An 18,545-nucleotide genomic window follows, 5' to 3' on the forward strand; every position below is an offset into this window, starting at 1 on the left:
GCTCTGGAACCCGATCACCAGCCACGTGTTGGGGCTCAGAGGTCAGGTTAATGTCAGAACTCGTTTTAAGTCCCGGGCGTTCCTCGGCTTAATTCCGAGAAGGTCTCGGGCAGGTGGGGCCGGCGTGGGGAGAGCTGGTGGTCCAGGAGTACGTTTCTGTTCCTGCCCCTCGCCGCATGCCTCCCGGGGTCCCGTGCCGCTGAGATCCAGGCTGGCCTCGAGGATGGGGCCAAAGGCAAAGCAGCGGGGCCTCACGGGGCGAGCACAGGACTGGGAGTCAGGAGACCCAGCTTCTAATCCCGGCTCCGCCGCTTCATTCATTCATTCATTCAATCGTATTTATTGAGCGCTTACTATGTGCAGAGCACTGTACTAAGAGCTTGGAATGTACAATTCGGCAACAGGTAGAGACCATCCCTGCCCGACAATAGGCTCACAGTCTAAACAGGGGTGACAGACAACAAAGCAAAACAAGTCGTCTGGCATCAATATCATCAAGATAAATAGAATCATAGATATGTGCACATCATTAACAAAATAAATAGAGTAATAAGTAATATATACAAATATGCACAAGTGCTGTGGGGAGGGGAAGGGGGAATGGGGAATGGGGAGGTGAGGAGGAGCAGAGAGAAAGGGAAGGCTCAGTCTGGGAAGGCCTCCTGGAGGAGGGGGGCTCTCAGTAGGGCTTTGAAGGGGAAAAGAGAGTTAGTTTGGTGGATGTGAGGAGGGAGGGCATTCCAGATCAGCGGTAGGTCGTGAGCCAGGGGTCGACGGCGGGACAGGCGCAAACGAGGGACCGTGAAGAGGTAGCAGCGGAGGAGCGGAGCGTGCGGGGCGCGCTGTAGAAGGAGAGAAGGGAGGTGAGGTAGGAGGGGGCAACGTGATGGAGAGCTTTGTAGCCAAGACTGAGGAGTTTCTGTTTTTTGCAAAGGTTGATATGCAACCACTGAAGGTTTTTGAGGAGGAGAGTGACACGCCCCGAGCATTTCTGTAAAAAGATGATCCGGGCGGTGGAATGAAGAATAGACTGGAGCGGAGAGAGACAGGAGGATGGGAGATCAGAGAGGAGGCCGAATCGATAATCCAGTCGGGATATTATGACAGCTTGTACCAGCAAGGTAGCAGTTTGGATGGAGAGGAAAGGGTGGATCTTGGCGATATTGTGAAGGTGAGACTGGCAGGTTTTGGTGACGGATTGGATGTGTGGTGTGAATGACAGAGCAGAGTCACGGATGACACCGAGGTTGCGGGCCTGTGAGACGGGAAGGATGGTCGTGCCGTCCACAGTGACAGGGAAGTCAGGGAGAGGCCAGGCTGTGGGAGGGAAGATAAGGAGCTCAGTCTTGGACATGTTGAGTTTTAGTTGGCGGGACGGACATCCAGATGGAGCTGTCCTGATGTGTGACTTTGAGTAGGTCACTTCATTTCTCTGGATTTCAGGTTTCTCATCTGTAAAATGGGGATTTGATATCTGCTCTCCCTCCCTCTTAGATTATGTGCCCTAGGTGAGACAGGGTTTGTGTCTAGTTTGATTCATTCATTCAACCATATTTATTGAGCGCTTAGTGTGTGCAGAGCACTGTACTAAGTGCTTGGGAGAGCACAATACAACAATAAGCAGACATTTTCCCTGCCCACTATGAGCTTAGTCTAGAGTAATAACTGTGGTATTTGTTAAGTGTTTATTATGTGCCAGGCTGGGGTGGATACAAGCAAATCAGGTTGGACACAGCCCCTGTCTCACGTTAGGCTCACAGTCTCGATCTCCATTTTACAGATGAGGTAACTGAGGCAAGGAGAAGTGAAGTGGCTTGACCAGGGTCACACAGCAGACCAGTGGTAGAGCTGGGATGAGAACACGCGACCTTTTGAATCCCGGGCCTGTGCTCTATCCACTACTCCATGTTGCTTCCCTTGAATCTACCCCAGCACTGAGCTGAGTGCTTGTCATATAGTAAGAGCTTAGCAAATACCACAGTATTATTAATAATAATTAATAATAGAAGTTCCCTGTAGTCTGGGGACAGAGCCATTTTTTTGCTCTGGCTAAATTGAACACTGTGTACTTGTGGTTTGCTGTACTCTCCACATAATTTCAGGCTAAGGGCAGGAGATTCATGTGGTTTCTAAGGGCTCTTTTTGGCCAGTTGGTCCTGGCTCACAGTTTTCAGAGAAAGTAAAGTTAAGCAAATTAAGCCAAAGTGGTTTTTAGAAGGCCAAATGACTCAACTTGGATTAGCGTATTTTGGACACATAATCAGGAGGACTTGTTCTCTGGAGAAAATACTAGTGATAGCCAAAGTCCAGGGAAAACGTGGAAGAGGCAGACCAGCAGCTGGATGGATAGAGACCATAACAACGATAGAAGAAGAACCATTAGAAAGGTTGCGGATCGTGGCAGAAGATAGGACATTCCGGAGAAAATACATCCGTAGAGTTGCTCTGAGTCGGAAATGACTCGACGGGACTTGATAATAATAATAATAAAGTCGAGGAACACAGGCTGACTCTCATGTTGGTCATTTCAACAATGCTGCAACCAGCAAATTCCCAAAGTAGAATGCCCTGGGGAAGACCAAAGGGCCTGAAAAAAAAGAAATGAAAGCGCTGATTAACAGAATTATTTATCCTTCGTTTTGTTTTTTTTTAATGGCATTCGCTAAGTGCTTACTCTGTGCCAGGCACTGTACTAAGCGCTGGAGTGGTTATAAGCAAATCCAGTCCTTGTCCCACGTGGGGCTCACAGTCTCAATCCCCATCTTCCAGATGAGGTAACTGAGGCACAGAGAAGTGAAATGACTTGCCCAAGGTCACACAACAGACAAGGATGGAGCTGGGATTAGAACCTATGACCTTCTGACTCCCAAGCCCGTGCTCTGTCATGCTGCTTCTCAGTTCCCCAAACAGATGCACCTTAGGGAGTAGAACAGTGTACTGGTCACTCAGGATCCTTGGTAGAAATTGGACCTGCCCCTTGACTTTAAAGAACTTATATTCTGACCAACTGAATAAGTAGACATGGTTCCTGCCCTTCAAGGGCTGATTTAGGACTCCCCTTCTGGACTGTAAGATCATTGTGGACAGGGCACATATCTACCAACTCTGAAGTATTGCACTCTCATTCACTCATTCATTCAATAGTATTTATTGAGCACTTACTATGTGCAGAGCACTGTACTAAGCGCTTGGAATGTACAAATCGGTAACAGATAGAGACAGTCCCTGCCCTCTGACGGGTTTACAGTCTAATCGGGGGAGATGGACAAACGGGAACAATAGCAATAAATAGAATCTAGGGGACGAACGTATTAAAAGTACTTAGTACAGTGTTCTGCATACAGTAAGCACTCAATAAATACCACTGAATTCTTGATATAGCTGTTCAGTCACAGTCGAACCCATGACGTCTGACTCCGAAGCCCAGGCTCTTTAGAGAAGCAGCGGGGCTAGAGAAGCAGCGTGGCTCAGTGGAAAGAGCACGGGCTTTGGAGTCAGAGGTGATGGGTTTGAATCCCGGCTCTGCCACTTGTCAGCGGTGTGACTGGGCAAGTCACTTCACTTCTCTGCGCCTAGTTCCCTCATCTGTAAAATGGGGATGAAGACTGTGAGCCCCAGGTGGGACAACCTGATTCCCCTGTGTCTACCTCAGCGCTTAGAACAGAGCTCGGCACATAGTAAGCGCTTAACAGATACCAACATTTTTTTTTCCACTGAGCCACGCTGCTTGAGAAGTGAAGTGACTTGCCCAAGGTCACATAGCAGACAAGTGGCAGAGCCAGGATTAGAACCCACATCTTTCTGACTCCCAGGCCCGTGTTCCGTCCGCTACGCCATGCTGCTCCTCACACACCGTGCTGCTTCTCACGTATCCGTTGTTCCCCTCCCCAGCCTTGCTGGTCTACTGGACCTTAGCCTTCATCACCAAGACCATCAAGTTTGTCAAGTTCTACGACAATGCCATCGGGCTGTCTCAGCTGCGCTTCTGCCTGACGGGGCTGCTGATGGTTCTGTACGGGCTGCTGTTGGCCGTGGAGGTCAACGTCATCAGAGTCAGGGTGAGCCGGTCTGGGGCAGCTTCCTTCCGCCCTCTCTATTTAGGTCAGACCGAAATCCAGACTCCCGGGGAAGGTTCCCATCGGGCGGACCGTGGGCCTTTGCTGCCGTGGGGTTGGGGGACTGGAGGGGGTGGGAGCCCTGTAGTCCTGTCCCTCCATCTGTCAATCCCTCCCACCCCCCTAGGCTACTCCCCCGGGAGTATCTTAGTCGCCATCTTACTCAAAATGCCCACCCTGTCCCCTCCCTCCCCGGTCGCTTTATAATAATAATAGCGTCAGTATTTGTTAAGCGCTTACTATGTGCCGAGCGCTGTTCTGAGCGCTGGGGTAGATACAGGGCAATCAGGTTGTCCCACGTGAGGCTCACAGTCTTCGTCCCCATTTTACAGATGAGGGAACTGAGACGCAGAGAAGTGTCTTGCCCACAGTCACCCAGCCGACAAGTGACAGAGCCGGGATCCGAACCCATGGCCTCCGACCCCCAAGCTCGTGCTCGTTCCACTGAGCCACGCTTTATCTCCATGATGGTATCTAAAAGTGCTTACTATGTGCCAAGCACTGGGCTAAGTGCTCGGGTCACTCCCAATATAACAGATCAGGCACAGACCCTATCCCGCAGGGGGCTCACAATCTAGGTCGGGGTGACAACAGTAACAACAGATTGCAAACCACAATCAGTAACAGAACAGATCGCAGAAGTGTCTGGACAAGTCCGTTCATTCAGTCGTATTTATTGAGCATTTACTGTGTGCAGAGCACTGTACTAAGTACTTGGGAGAGTAAAATATAGCAATAAACAGATACATTCCCTGCCCACAATGAGCTTACGGTCTAGAGGGGGAGACAGACGTTAATATAACCCAATAAATTACGGATGGGTCCATAAGTGGTGTGGGCCCGGGAGGGGGGAAGAATTAAGGGAGCAAGTCAGGGTGACGCCAGAGGGAGGGGGAGAAGAGGAAATGAACTGCTCTTGGAGGGGGCATAAGGGAGGTACAGATTTCCCCACTCTTCCAGGCAGGCGGTTTTTTTCCTTCGCATCTGCTGTCCCTCAGGAAGTCGCTCAGTCACGGGGACTGGAGAAGGAGGAAACACTGACTGGATTTGTGTGCCCCATTCTGTCGCAGCAGGCGGGATTTAAGCTAGACATTGAGAGGACTTACCTGCTGGGAGAAGGGAGAGATGCTAGTCCGGGTGATTGAGTCTCCTTCCCTAGTCTCTTCCCCAGCCCCTTCCCTGCCCCTCCCTGACCGAGGGGCGTTCGGCACAGGTCCGCTGATAGGCTGAGGGATCGATCGGTCCTATTTATTGAGTGCTTACTATGTGCAGGGCACTGTACTAAGCTCTTGGGAGAGTACAACACAGCAGTATAACAGATGCACTCCTAATAATAATAATAATAATAATAATTCCCTGCCCTCCACAAGCTTACAGTCTAGAGGGGGAAGGGTCGGAGTGGACTTTACAACCTAGGGATCCTGAGGTTGACCACTGGGCTTCGCCGTGTGCGTGTATGTGCGTGTGACTCTAGAGATACGTCTTCTTCAAACACCCCAAAGAGGTGAAGCCGCCTGAAGACCTGCAGGACCTGGGCGTGCGATTTCTCCAGCCCTTCGTCAACCTGCTCTCCAAAGGGACCTATTGGTGGATGAACACGTTCATCAAGACGGCCCACAAGAAGCCCATCGACCTGAAAGCCATCGGGAAGCTGCCCATCGCCATGAGGGCCCTTACCAACTACACGCTCCTGAACGCGGTTTTTGAAGCACACAAGGTAGGCACCGGGCCCTTTCCCCTCCGCCTCAGGGACTCCCCAAGTCCCTCGTTTGACGCGGCACTAGAAGGATGAAGCGACCGCCATGATTCGCTGAATCGTGTCCGTCTACCCTGCCAGAAGCCGCGTGGCTCAGTGGAAAGAGCCTGGGCTTGGGAGTCAGAGGTCATGGGTTCGAATCCCGATCTCTGCCACTTGTCAGCTGTGTGACTGTGGGCGAGTCACTTCGCTTCTCTGCGCCTCAGTTCCCTCGTCTGGAAAATGGGGATTAACTGTGAGCCTCACGTGGGACGACCTCATTACCCCGTATCTTAGAACGGTGCTCGGCACGTAGTAAGCGCTTAACGAATACCAACATTATTATTCTTATTATCCAAGCGCTCGATAAATACGGTTGAATGAACGAATGGATCCGATCCATCCAGAGGGCTGGGAGGGGGTCGGGAGAGTGTTATTAAGTCACTTCCAGTTGATACCGATCAACAGGCGTGTTGCCCTCTTCCCCATACCCGATACAGAAAGAAGATGCTCGGTACGGGTTGGTGTGGATAAAATATAAGTACGTATTAGAAATATAAATAGAAATAAATATTAGAAATATTATAAAATACAGAAATATTACAAAATATTAGAAGCAGCATGGCAAAGTGGGTAGAGCTCGGGTCTGGGAGTCAGGAAGTCATGGGTACTAATCCCGGCTCTGCCACTTATCTGCTGGGTGACCTTGGGCAAGTCATTTCACTTTTCTGTGCCTCAGTCACCTCATCTGTAAAATGGGGATTGAGACTGTGAGTCCCACATGGGACAGGGACTGTGTCCAACCTGATTTGGTTGTATCCACCCCAGCGCTTAGTTCAGTGCCTGGCACAAAGTAAGCACTTAACAAATACCACAGTTATTATTATTATTAAATATCTCAGGAGGGAAGTTCTCTGCCAAGATAGAAAAGTGGTCTTGTGGGCCTCTTGGAGAGGGTAAAAGGAGGGTGATTCCTTTGATGATGTCAATCGTATTTCTTGAGCACTTACTATATTCAGAGCACCGTACTAAGCCCTTGGGAGGGTACAATAAAAACAATATAACGGAATTGGCGGACACATTCCCTGCCCACAGCGAGCTTACAGTTTGGAGGTGATTTGAACAGAAGGTACTCACGGTTCAGCTTGAAAATAGGTGCGGGTGCTCAGACTATGTTAGAGCATCTGAGGAGATTTCTCAGCGTTTTCTCTCCCCCGCTCCTCCTCCCCATTGGCCAGTGAGTCCCCCACACCCCTCGACCCGGGCTCTCCCCACTCACTGCAGGCACAGCCGGGTCATCCGCTGAACTGTAAGCTTGTTGTGGGCAGGGAATGTATCTGTTTATTGTTGTACTCTTCCAGGAGCTTAGTACAGTTCTCTGCACACAGTAAGCACTCAATAAAAACAACTGACTGACTGGATCAGTCTCCAGGCAGCCTGCCACTACTTGGGCTTCTAGCACCGTAATTCCTTTGCATCTTTCACACTCAAGTAACATGTGGTTCCTCTCTCCACCTGTGCTCAAGTAAGGAGGCCAGGCCTCATGGTTTCTGACATCCATGTGGGGCAGAGAGCAGGAAATGGAAAATTTCCTCCTGAATTCTGGGTCCCCCCTCTGCCTTGCTTCAGCTACAAGAGCAGCCCCACGTACCTTCAGGGTTATTACCCACGGATGCCCATCGACCCCTTCCCCACTCTTACCTGGCCTCCTCGCCCCTTCTCTGCTCGTCATCGTCGTCGTCAGTAGTCCGTTGAGCACTTACCGTGTGCTCCCTGGCCAAGGTTTCGGGAGAAAGAATCGGAGCCGCGGGCCGCTGGAACGACAGGGAGACTGCTGGGGAAGTGCCAAGGTTAGGGCCCCGGGGGGCCGAGGGTCATTCTGAGCGGACCGCACTTCGAATTTTCAGAATGGCCCTTCTCTGCCAGCTGGACACGGTGTAGCTTTTCCCATCCAGCTGCTCTGGTTATTTCCCTTCTCAAGTCCCCCCCCGTCTCTTTCATCAGTCTCGTCTCACGGTCACAGGACTGTGCGATCTCACACGCTGACATACGTGCATGCGTGCTCGCGTGCGCGCACACACACAGACGCGCACACTCGTACGCACACTAATGTCCGTTTGGTGTATTTCTCACTCTCCAGCACATGAGACATGAGTCCGCCCCCTAACCTCACCCTCCTTCATCCCAGTAATAATATTCGTGGTTATTATCATGGTACTCATTAAGTACTTAACATGTGTCAAGCATTGTACTCTCTTTGCAATGACCTCCCTGCCCACCACGGTGGTTCTGCCCTTTACCGGCTGTCTAGAAAGCAGAATTAAATAAGAGGCCCGGGAATCGGAAGGTCATGGGTTCTAATCTCAGCTCCACCACTTATCTGTTGTGTAACCTTGGACAAGTCACTTTACTTCTTTGTGCCTCAGTTACCTCATTTGTAAAATGGGGATTGAGACTGTGAACCTCATGCGAGACAGGGGCTGTGTCCAACCTGATTGGCTTGTATCCACTCCAGCGCTTAAAACAGTGCCTGGCACATAGTGAGCACTTAACAAATACCATAATGATTCTTATTATTATTGGAACAGTGTCTGAGGGGTGGAGTTGAGGACTGATTTGGAGGTCAGTCAGTCAGTCACCAGACACGCTTCACAGCCTCCGGCAGTGGGACCCAATTCCAAGCCGTCCGGGGTCCGGGTCTGAGAAAAAATACTAATAATGATGGCATTTGTTAAGCGCTTACTATGTGCAAAGCACTGTTCTAAGCGCTGGAGAGGATACAAGGTGATCAGGTTGTCCCACTTGGGGCTCACAGTCTTAATCCCCATTTTACAGTTGAGGTAACTGAGGCACAGAGAAGTTAAGTGACTTGCCCAAAGTCACACAGCTGACAAGTGGCAGAGCCGGGATTTGAACCCATGATCTCTGACTCCCAAGCCCGTGATCTTTCCACTGAGCCACGCTGCTTCTCTATAAGAGCATGGCTACCACCGTCAAAGAGCTTACCATCCAATAAGCGTGATAATAATAATGCATGAATGAATCTTTACGGCCGAAGAAATATGCTTACCCCCAGTGATCTGAAGGGGTTGAGGGTCGTCAGGGTGGGCTGGGGAAGGGGAGGAAGGGCGAAGTATCCCAGGCGAACAGTGACCCCAAGGGAGCACCTCCCTTTTCCCTGCCCCCTCCACCCCCGACCAGGCCCCTGAAGACTCAATGGGGGACTGAGCACTCTGCGTGGCTCAGTGGAAAGAGCCTGGGCTTCGGAGTCAGAGGTCATGGGTTCGACTCCCGGCTCTGCCACTTGTCGGCTGGGTGACTGTGGGCGAGTCACTTCACTTCTCTGGGCCTCAGTTCCCTCCTCTGTAAAATGGGGATTAACCGTGAGCCTCACGTGGGACGACCCGATGACCCCGTATCTCCCCCAGCGCTTAGAACGGTGCTCTGCACATAGTAAGCGCTTAACAAATACCAACATTATTTATTATTATTCTCCTGGTGTCTCTCTTGGGCAGAGCAAAGGGTCTCTGGACTGGCAGGGCTCCAAGGCCATCTGGTGCGCCCTAGGCTGTGCCTTCGGGCGGCGCCTGGTCCTCAGCAGCACGTTCCGGATCCTGGCCGACCTACTGGGCTTCGCCGGACCCCTGTGCATCCTCGGGATCGTCCACCACCTCGGGAAGGAAAACAAGATCGTCCAGCCCCAGGTACCACCGTTTATTCACCTCCGCACCCTCGCCCCACAGCACTTACATCCATATCTGTAATTTATTTGTCTATATTCATGTGTCTCCCATCTAGACTATAAGCCCGTTGTGGGCAGGGAATGTGTCTGTTTCCCGAACGCTTAGTACAGTGCTCTGCACACAGTAGGCACTCAATAAATACCACTGATTGATACTAAGAAGCATTAGGCGCTCGAGAGAATACAGCGAGTTGGGTAACACGTTCCCCGCTCACAGCCAGCTTACAGTCTAAGAACTTGGGAGAATAAAGTACAGTTGGTAGGTAGAATCCCTGCCCTCAAGAAATTTTCAGTCCCAGTTTACAATCTCGATCCAGTGGAATACACCCTCCTCCCCATCTCGGCATAGACGGCGGTCGGGGGGAGTCCCGTGGAGATATCAGCCTCCGATCGTCAGTCAGGACAAAGAGAGAAGGCAACTCCTTCTCAAGAACCAGCAGGCATCTGAGATTCCTAATCATAATAATAATAATGGTATTTGTTAAGTGCTTACTAGGTCTCCGATACTGTACTATGCGCTGGGATGGATATAAGCAAATCGGGTTCCCTGTCCCGTCAAAGGGCAGGGACTGTCTCTATCTGTTGCCGATTTGTACATTCCAAGTGCTCGGTACGATGCTCTGCACGTAGTAAGCGCTCAATAAATACTACTGAATGAATGACCTCTCCCTTCCCATCCCCACAGCACTGTACTCGTCCGCTCAACTGTATATATTTTCGTTACCCTATTTATTTTGTTAATGAATTGTACATCGCCTCGATTCTATTTAGTCGCCATCGGTTTTTACGAGATGTTCTTCCCCTCGACGCTGTTTAGTGCCATTGTTCTCGTCTGTCCGTCTCCCCCGATTAGACCGTAAGCCCGTCAAACGGCAGGGACCGTCTCTATCTGTTGCCGACTTGTTCATCCCAAGCGCTTAGTACAGTGCTCTGCACATAGTAAGCGCTCAATAAATACTATTGAATGAATGAATGAACATAGGGCTCACCGTCCCAATCCCCATTTTAAAGATGAGGTAACTGAGGCACAGAGAAGTTCAGTGATCTGCCCAAGGGCACACAGCAGATAAGTGGCCAAACCCAGCCTCGTCTCCCCTCGCAATCGATCCGGCTGGTTTGGGAAAGCTCCACCCTGCTTTGCTTTGGAACCCAACACATCTCCTGCCCCAAGACGAGGCCTGAGCCTCCCCAACCTGGGGGCATCTCTACCAGTTCTTCCCGGGATGGTCATTTCACCATCACCTGGGCAGGGAATGTCACTGTTTATCATCGCCTTGCACTTTTCCAAGTACTTAGTACAGTGCTCTGCACACAGTAAGTGCTCAATGAATACGAGTGAGGAGGAGATCCCGCCCTACTGGGAAGCAGCGTGGCCTGATGGAAAGAGCACGGGTCCGGGAGTCCTAGGACCTAAATTCTAATTCCAGCTCTGCCAATTGCCTGCTGTGTAACCTTGGGCAAGTCTATTAACTTCCTCGCACCTCAGTTCTCCTGGGGAAGCAGCGCGGCTCAGTGGAAAGAGCACGGGCTTTGGAGTCAGAGGTCATGGGTTCGAATCCCGACTCGGCCACTTGTCAGCTGTGTGACTTTGGGCAAGTCACTTCACTTCTCGGTGCCTCAGTTACCTCGTCTGTAAAATGGGGATGAAGACTGTGAGCCCCACGTGGGACCACCTGATTCCCCTGTGTCTCCCCCAGCGCTTAGAACAGTGCTCGGCACATAGTAAGTGCTTAATAAATACCAACATTATTATTATTATTATTCTCCTGTTATCCCTCCTACTTAAACAGTACGTCTCATGTGGAACAGGGACAGTGTCCTACCTAATTCATTTGTATCTACCCCAGTGCTTAGAATAGTGTTTGGCGTATAATAAACACTTAGCAAATGCCATAGAAAAGTTAGTTTCCTAATCAATCAGTTGATCAATCAATCGATCAGTGGGATTTATGGAGCATCCTAGTGAGTGCCGAGCCCTGCTCTAAGCACTTGGGGAATACTGCGGAAGCCGGCTGCAAATTCCCTTCTCTCAAGGAGCTTAATGAGGGTGGGGTGGGGTGGACCGGCCACTCCAGTTCACCCCTAGTTCACTCCATTTCCCCCCCCAGTTCACCCATACTGGGTTCCAGTTAAGGGCAACGGCAATTATCTAGAGAGCAAGAAGTTCCAGGAAGGAAGCTCTTCGATCTTGAGGGGTTTTTTCTTCCTAAAATCTTTGTCCCCTCATCAGTTTAACTCCAGCCACTTAATTCCAGATGATAATGAAATGGAAAACTTCTCTCTCCTGATGGGAATTGAAGTCTTATTTTCCCACAGAGGAAGTCATTATGACATCCTCACTGCAAACGGGCAGGGAAAAAAACAAAAAACAATTAATCATTTTAATAATTAACGACATGCTCTCATCTAATGAGATCCAACCCTTATAAGGCAATTAATCCTCACAGGTTTTTTATTTTGAAAGCTGGGCTGGAGCCTTGGTACATACTCCTGTTCTCCACCTCTGCTGGGTGTATGTGAGGGGGTGTTGGTGGCACCCGGATATTTCATTTCCCACAGAAAGTTAACTCCTTTATCGCCCTCATGTGAGGCCCCCGACATCATTAGACTGTAAACTCCTTGAGGGCAGGGAAGATGTCTACCTACTCTAAGAGAAGCAGCGTGGCTCAGTGGAAAGAGCACGGGCTTGGGAGTCAGAGGACATGGGTTCTAATCCCGGCTCTGCCACTTGTCTGCTGTGTGACCCGGGCAAGCCACTTAACTTCTCAATGCCTCTGAAAATAGGGATTAATAATGTTGGTATTTGTTAAGCGCTTACTATGTGCAGAGCACTGTTCTAAGCGCTGGGGTAGACACAGGGGAATCAGTGGGGCTCAGAGTTTTCATCCCCATTTTACAGATGAGGTAACTGAGACACAGAGAAGTTAAGTGACTTGCCCATAGTCACACAGCTGACAAGTGTCAGAGCTGGGATTTGAACTCATGACCTCTGACTCCAAAGCCCGGGCTCTTTCCACTGAGCCACACTGCGACATCCTGATTACTTTGAATCTTACCCCAGTGCTTAGAAAAGTGCTTGGCACTTAACAAACACCATATTACCCCATTTATTTTGTTAAAGAGATGTACATCCCCTTGATTCTATTTATTGTTATTGTTTTTGTCTGTGTCCCCCGATTATTCATTCATTAATTCATTCATTCAATAGTATTTATTGAGTGCTTACTATGTGCAGAGCATTGTACTAAGTGCTTGGAATGTACAATTCGGCAAAAGATAGAGACAATCCCTGCTCATTGATGGGCTTACAGTCTAATCGGGGGAGACAGACAAAAACAATAGAAATAAATAGAATCAAGGGGATGAGCATCTCATTAACAAAATAAATAAGGTAATAAAAATATTTACAAATGAGCAGATGAGCACAATGTTGAGGGGAGGGGAAGGGAAAGGGGGAGGAGCAGAGGGAAAGGGGGGAAAAAGGGGGCTTAGCTGAGGGGAGGTGAAGGGGGGGGCAGAGAGGCAGCAGAGGGAAAAGGGGAAGCTCAGTCTGGGAAGACCTCCTGGAGGAGGTGAGCTCTCAGTAGGGCTTTGAAGAGGGGAAGAGAGTTAGTTTGGCAGAGGTGAGGAGGGAGGGCATTCCAGGACCTCGGGAGGACGTGGCCCAGGGGTCGACGGCGGGATAGGCGAGAACGGGGGACGGTGAGGAGGTGGGCGGCGGAGAAGCGGAGCGTGCGGGGTGGGTGGTAGAAAGAGAGAAGGAAGGAGAGCTAGGAAGGGGCAAGGTGATGTAGAGCCTCGAAGCCTAGAGTGAGGAGTTTTTGTTTGGAGCGGAGGTCGATAGGCAACCACTGGAGTTGTTTAAGAAGGGGAGTGACATGCCCAGATCGTTTCTGCGGGAAGATGAGCCGGGCAGCGGAGTGAAGAATAGACTGGAGCGGGGAAAGACGGGAGGAAGGGAGATCAGAGAGCAGGCTGACACGATAATCCAGCCGGGATATTAGGAGAGCCCGTACCAGTAAGATAGCCGTTTGGGTGGAGAGGAAAGAGCGGATCTTGGCGATATTATAAAGGTGAGACCGGCAGGTCTTGGTGACGGATTGGATGCGTGGGGTGAACGAGGGGAGCCGAGTCAAGGATGACACCAAGGTTGGGGACTTGAGAGACGGGAAGGATGTCCGTACCATCCACAGTGATAGGGAAGTCAGGAAGAGGACGGGATTTGGGAGGGAAGACTGTAAGCCCGTCAATGGGCAGGGATTGTCTCTATCTATTGCCGAATTGTACATTCCAAGTGCTTAGTACAGTGCTCTGCACAAAGTAAGTGCTCAATAAATACTATTGAATGAATGAATTATTATTATTATTATAATGGATTTTCCCAAGCGCTTACTACAGTGCTCTGTGCCTAGTAAGCATTAAATAAATACCACCGATTGGTACCAAACCAACAACCACCCCTAGCACTTAGGTATCGATTAATATTTACGAGGATCAGTTGCAAGTCTAATAGAGAGATGGCGGGCACAGCCCACTTGGCATCTGGGGGACAGGCATTTCAAATAATGGATCAGTGGTACTTACTGAACACTTATGTGCAGAACACTGTATTAAGTGCTTGGGAGAGTACATTATGAATTATTAAAGCAGTTGGAGCCCCATCTGCCAGTACCGTAGCCAGCTAGAATGTTGAATTTTGTGGGATGTTTTTTTCAGTTTTACTTATCACTCCTGTTCCGGTGTTTATTACCCATTCATTGGCATTCTCCTATCCCATTTATTTGCTTGAATGTAAATCCTCCATCCAGATGGTCTTGATTATGACAACAGGTTTGAGTGGATTTATTATCTGTTCCCTCAGACCCAAATGTAATCAGGAAATGAGACCCTTGGAAAAGGAGAGCTGAGGTAAGCATGGTTTACAGGGCACTGGAGTGAGTGCAAAAACCTCAGCCAACAGATGGGCTTGTCATGCCCTTTCTTGTCAAATAATAATACTAATAACGTTGGTATTTGTTAAGCACTTACTATGTGGAGAGCACTGTTCTAAGCGCTGGGGTAGATATAGGGTAATCAGGTTGTCCCACGTGAGGCTCACAGTCTTAATCCCCATTTTACAGATGAGGTAACTGAGGCACAGAGAAGTTAAATGACTTGCCCAAAGTCACCCAGCTGACAAGTGGCAGAACCGGGATTCGAACCCATGACCTCTGACTCCCAAGCCCATGCTCTTTCCACTGAACCTTACTGCTTCTAGACTGTAAGCTCCTTGAGGTCAAAGGGCTGTCTATTAACTCTGTCATACTCTCCCAGGAGCTTAATACAGTTCTCTGCACCCTGCAATTGATTTGACTGATTGGCCTAATGAAAAGAGCTGAAGACTGGGAGTCAGAAGACTGGGTTGTAATTCCAACTCCGCCACTTGTCTGTGGTGTGATGCTGGGCAAGTGACTTAAATTCTCTGTGCCTCAGTTACTCAACTGTAAAACGAGGATTAAACACCTGCCCTCCATCCCCCTTAGACTGTGATCCCTGCCTATGACAGGGATTCTTGTATCTCGTATCTACTGCATTGCTTAGTACAGTGCTTGGCATATAGAAATAAACACCAAAATTATAGGTAGAGTGCAAAGGAGGCTCGTTAGGGGTCCTAGAAATCTCAGGTGTAAGGACGGGGTACTTGGAGCCGGTTTGACTGGGTATTTCCTCGAGTCGCAAACCTTCTGCTACAATTCTGCAGGGACTTCCTTATCAGGTTTTCCTAACAAGAAACAGCAGAAAAGAGCACCCCTTGGCTCCAGGAGGAACCCCTGGTTTTTTGTTCTATTTTGTTTTTTAATAGTAGTTTTTAAGCACTCACTAATCGCAAAGCAGTGTAGTAAATGCTGGGGTAGATACAATATGATCAGGTCAAGTATCATTCCTATCCCTTATGGGGCTCACAGTATAACCCAGCTCCGCCACTTGTCTACTCTGTGACCTTGGGCCAGTCACTTGACTTCTCTGTGCCTCAGTTACCTCGTCTGTAAAATGGAGATTAAGACTGAGAGACCTATGTGGAAATGGACCTTGTCCAACCTGATTAGCTTGCATCTCTCCCTTTGCTTAGTAGAGTGTCTAGCACATGGAAGCGATTAACAAATGCCTTTAAAAGAATTTACGGATAACTGAGGCACAGAGAAGTTAAGTGACTTACCCAAGATCACACAACAGACAAGTGTCAACTTTGGGATTAGAACCCAAGTCCTCTGACTCTCAGGCCTGTGTTCTTTCCAGTAGGCCACGCTCCTTCCCCCAAAATAATTATGGTTCTTAGTAATCATTTACTTTGTCCCAAGAACTGTACTAAGCACTGGGGGTAGATACAAAATAATCAGATTGGACACAGTCTCTTTCCCACATGGGGCTCACATTCTAAGGATAAAAAAGGTATTGAATCCCCATTTTACAGATGAGGAAAGTGAGGCCCAGAGAAGTGAAGTGACTTGTCTGAGGTCATAAAGCGGACAAGTGGCAGAGCCAGAATTGGAACTCAGTTCTTCTGCCTCCCAAGTCCATTAGGCCACACTGCCTCTCACTGTTTAACGAAGGGATGCGTCTGAGCCTCTTCGCAGGTGGCCCCAGCCCGCTGCCTCTCTGCAGAATGCCCAGAACCTTTCAGGAGCCGCCTGGATCTGAACATTCCCATCCTCCTCTAGCTCGTGATATCGGGGAAGAGAGGGTCCTCGAGGACTCAGTGAGCTGAAGCACCAGCCCTCCCTCAGCTCCAGCTCATTCAATCGATCAATCACCCGTCAGTCCTGCGCTGCCCCAGAGTTGGGGCCGAAAACGACTCTGAGAATGTCGTGCCGATTTGTGTTCCCAGTGCCGCGGCCTTCCATGCAGAAGCAGGAGACTCCCTCCTCCCTCCCCGCCCCCACAGTATTCCAAGCTACAGAGCAGGCATCTGAAGGTTCAGATAAAGCTGCCTCCGGGGAGAATTTGTGGCTTTCTAAGTGATGGAATTCATTTTCTAGAAGGCCAGTTGCACTTGAAGGGAAAACCAGGCAAAATTGCTATCTGGCCTGTTTCACCTGCCACTGTTTCTCCTCCGGAATCAGCAGCGGATGTGCCGTGGTTTGGGTTAGCCGAATGTGGTTTGCATGAGTGCGAACGCGTGCTCTGGGCTATGAAGCAGGCAGAGAGAAGTCCTCCACTCTGTCTAGTCCTGAAAGGAAAGGATCTTTAGGTCTGATCTGAGTATCTTTTACCTACTCTATGTGACCTTGGACAAATCACTTTTTTCTCTGTGTCTCAGTTACCTCATCTGTGAAATGGAAATTAAATCCTACCCCCTCCTACTTAGTCTGTGAGCGTCATGTGGGATAGGGACTGATTAATTTGTATCTAACCCAGTGCTTAGAATATTAACTCCATTCCCCGTCACCCTGACTCACTCCCTTTGCTCTTCCTCCCTTTCCCCTGCCCCACAGCACTTATTTATCTGTCATTTTATTTATTTCTATTGATGCCTGTTTACTTGTAGTGATGTCTGTCTCCCCCGGTTTAGACTGTGAGCTTGTCGTGGGCAGGGATTGTCTCTCTTTACCGCTTAGTACAGTGCTCTGCACAGTAAGTGCTCAATAAATATGATCGATTGAATGAATGTAAGCATTTAACGAGTATATTTTGTATATATCTTTCCTAGTGGAACGAGCACACGGGATGGGGAAACAGGAGACCTAGGTTTTAATCCCAGCTGTGTAAACTTGGGCAAATCATTTCACTTCTCTCTGCCTCAGTTTCTTCTTCTGTAAAATAATCATGTTGGTATTTGTTAAGCGCTTACTCTGTGCAGAGCACTGTTCTAAGCGCTGGGGTAGATACAGGGTAATCAGGTTGTCCCACGTGAAGCTCACGGTTAATCCCCATTTTACAGATGAGGTAACTGAGGCACCGAGAAGTGAAGTGACTTGCCCACAGTCACACAGCTGACAAGTGGCAGAGCCGGGAGTCGAACCCATGACCTCTGACTCCGAAGCCCGGGCTCTTTCCACTGAGCCACGCTGGGGATTACAGTCTGTTCTACCTCTTCTCTAGACTATGAGCCCCATTTGGAACAGGGTCTGACTCTCCCAGTCCTTAGCTTAACAAATACTATTACCTCAGGGCTTGGAATAGTGCTTGGCACACTGTAAATGCTCCATAAATATAATAGTAATAATAATAATAATAGTAATTATATTGTTCTGGTCTGAGGTCAGTGTGCTTCCAAGGGCTAGAGCCAGGGGCAGGAATTTTAAGGAACCACCTGGCATCCCTGGGTAAGAAGATGGAATCAGGTCAGAATCTGTTTTGGGGTTTTGTTTTTTGGGGAGGGTTTTATGCTATTTATTAAGTGTTTTCTATGTGCCAGGTACTGTACTAAGCACTTGGGTAGATTCAAGTTAATGGTGGCGGACACAGTCCCTGACCCATATAGGGCTCACAGTCTTAATCCCCGTTTTACAGATGAGGTAACTGAGGTTCAGAGAAGTGAAACAACTTGCCCAAGGTCACACAGCAGACAAATGGCGGAGCTGGGTTTAGAATCAAGGCCTTCTGACTCCCAGGTCTGTGCCCTGTCCATTAGGCCGTGCTGCTGTTTCGGTGGTATCTGGTTTTAATACACTTCTTCTCTAATAATTACAGTAATAACTGTGGTAATTGTTCAGTGCTTACCATGAGCCCAAACTAAGTGCTCGGGTAAATACAAGATTATCAGGTTGCACACTGCCCAATCCCACATAGGACTTACCATCTAAGGGTGAGGGAAAACAAGTATTTAACCCCCATTTTACGGATGAGGAAACCACGGCCCAGAGAAATATAGTGACTTGCCCAAGGTTACACAACAGGCATCAGGACCCAGTTCCCCTGAATCCCAAGCCCAATGCTCTTTCCTCAAGGCCATGCTGCTTCCTCTCTTCTGCTG

At 49.2% G+C, this 18,545-nt stretch overlaps 1 protein-coding gene across 7 annotated transcripts in view; it reads left to right on the plus strand.

The window, feature by feature from the left end:
- The window catches only part of ABCC8 (ATP binding cassette subfamily C member 8), a 117,178-nt gene that overhangs the window by 15,986 nt on the left and 82,647 nt on the right, over window positions 1-18,545 (plus strand). For all 7 annotated transcript variants that reach the window (XM_029061019.2, XM_029061014.2, XM_039911373.1 and 4 more), the window contains exons 4-6: window positions 3,892-4,058; window positions 5,590-5,832; window positions 9,366-9,554. In XM_029061019.2, coding sequence (XP_028916852.1) covers window positions 3,892-4,058; window positions 5,590-5,832; window positions 9,366-9,554 — 599 coding nt within the window. The remainder of the gene's footprint in view (window positions 1-3,891; window positions 4,059-5,589; window positions 5,833-9,365; window positions 9,555-18,545) is intronic.

The sequence above is a fragment of the Ornithorhynchus anatinus genome, chromosome 3, assembly GCF_004115215.2.
Source record: "Ornithorhynchus anatinus isolate Pmale09 chromosome 3, mOrnAna1.pri.v4, whole genome shotgun sequence".
Lineage (NCBI taxonomy): Eukaryota > Metazoa > Chordata > Mammalia > Monotremata > Ornithorhynchidae > Ornithorhynchus > Ornithorhynchus anatinus.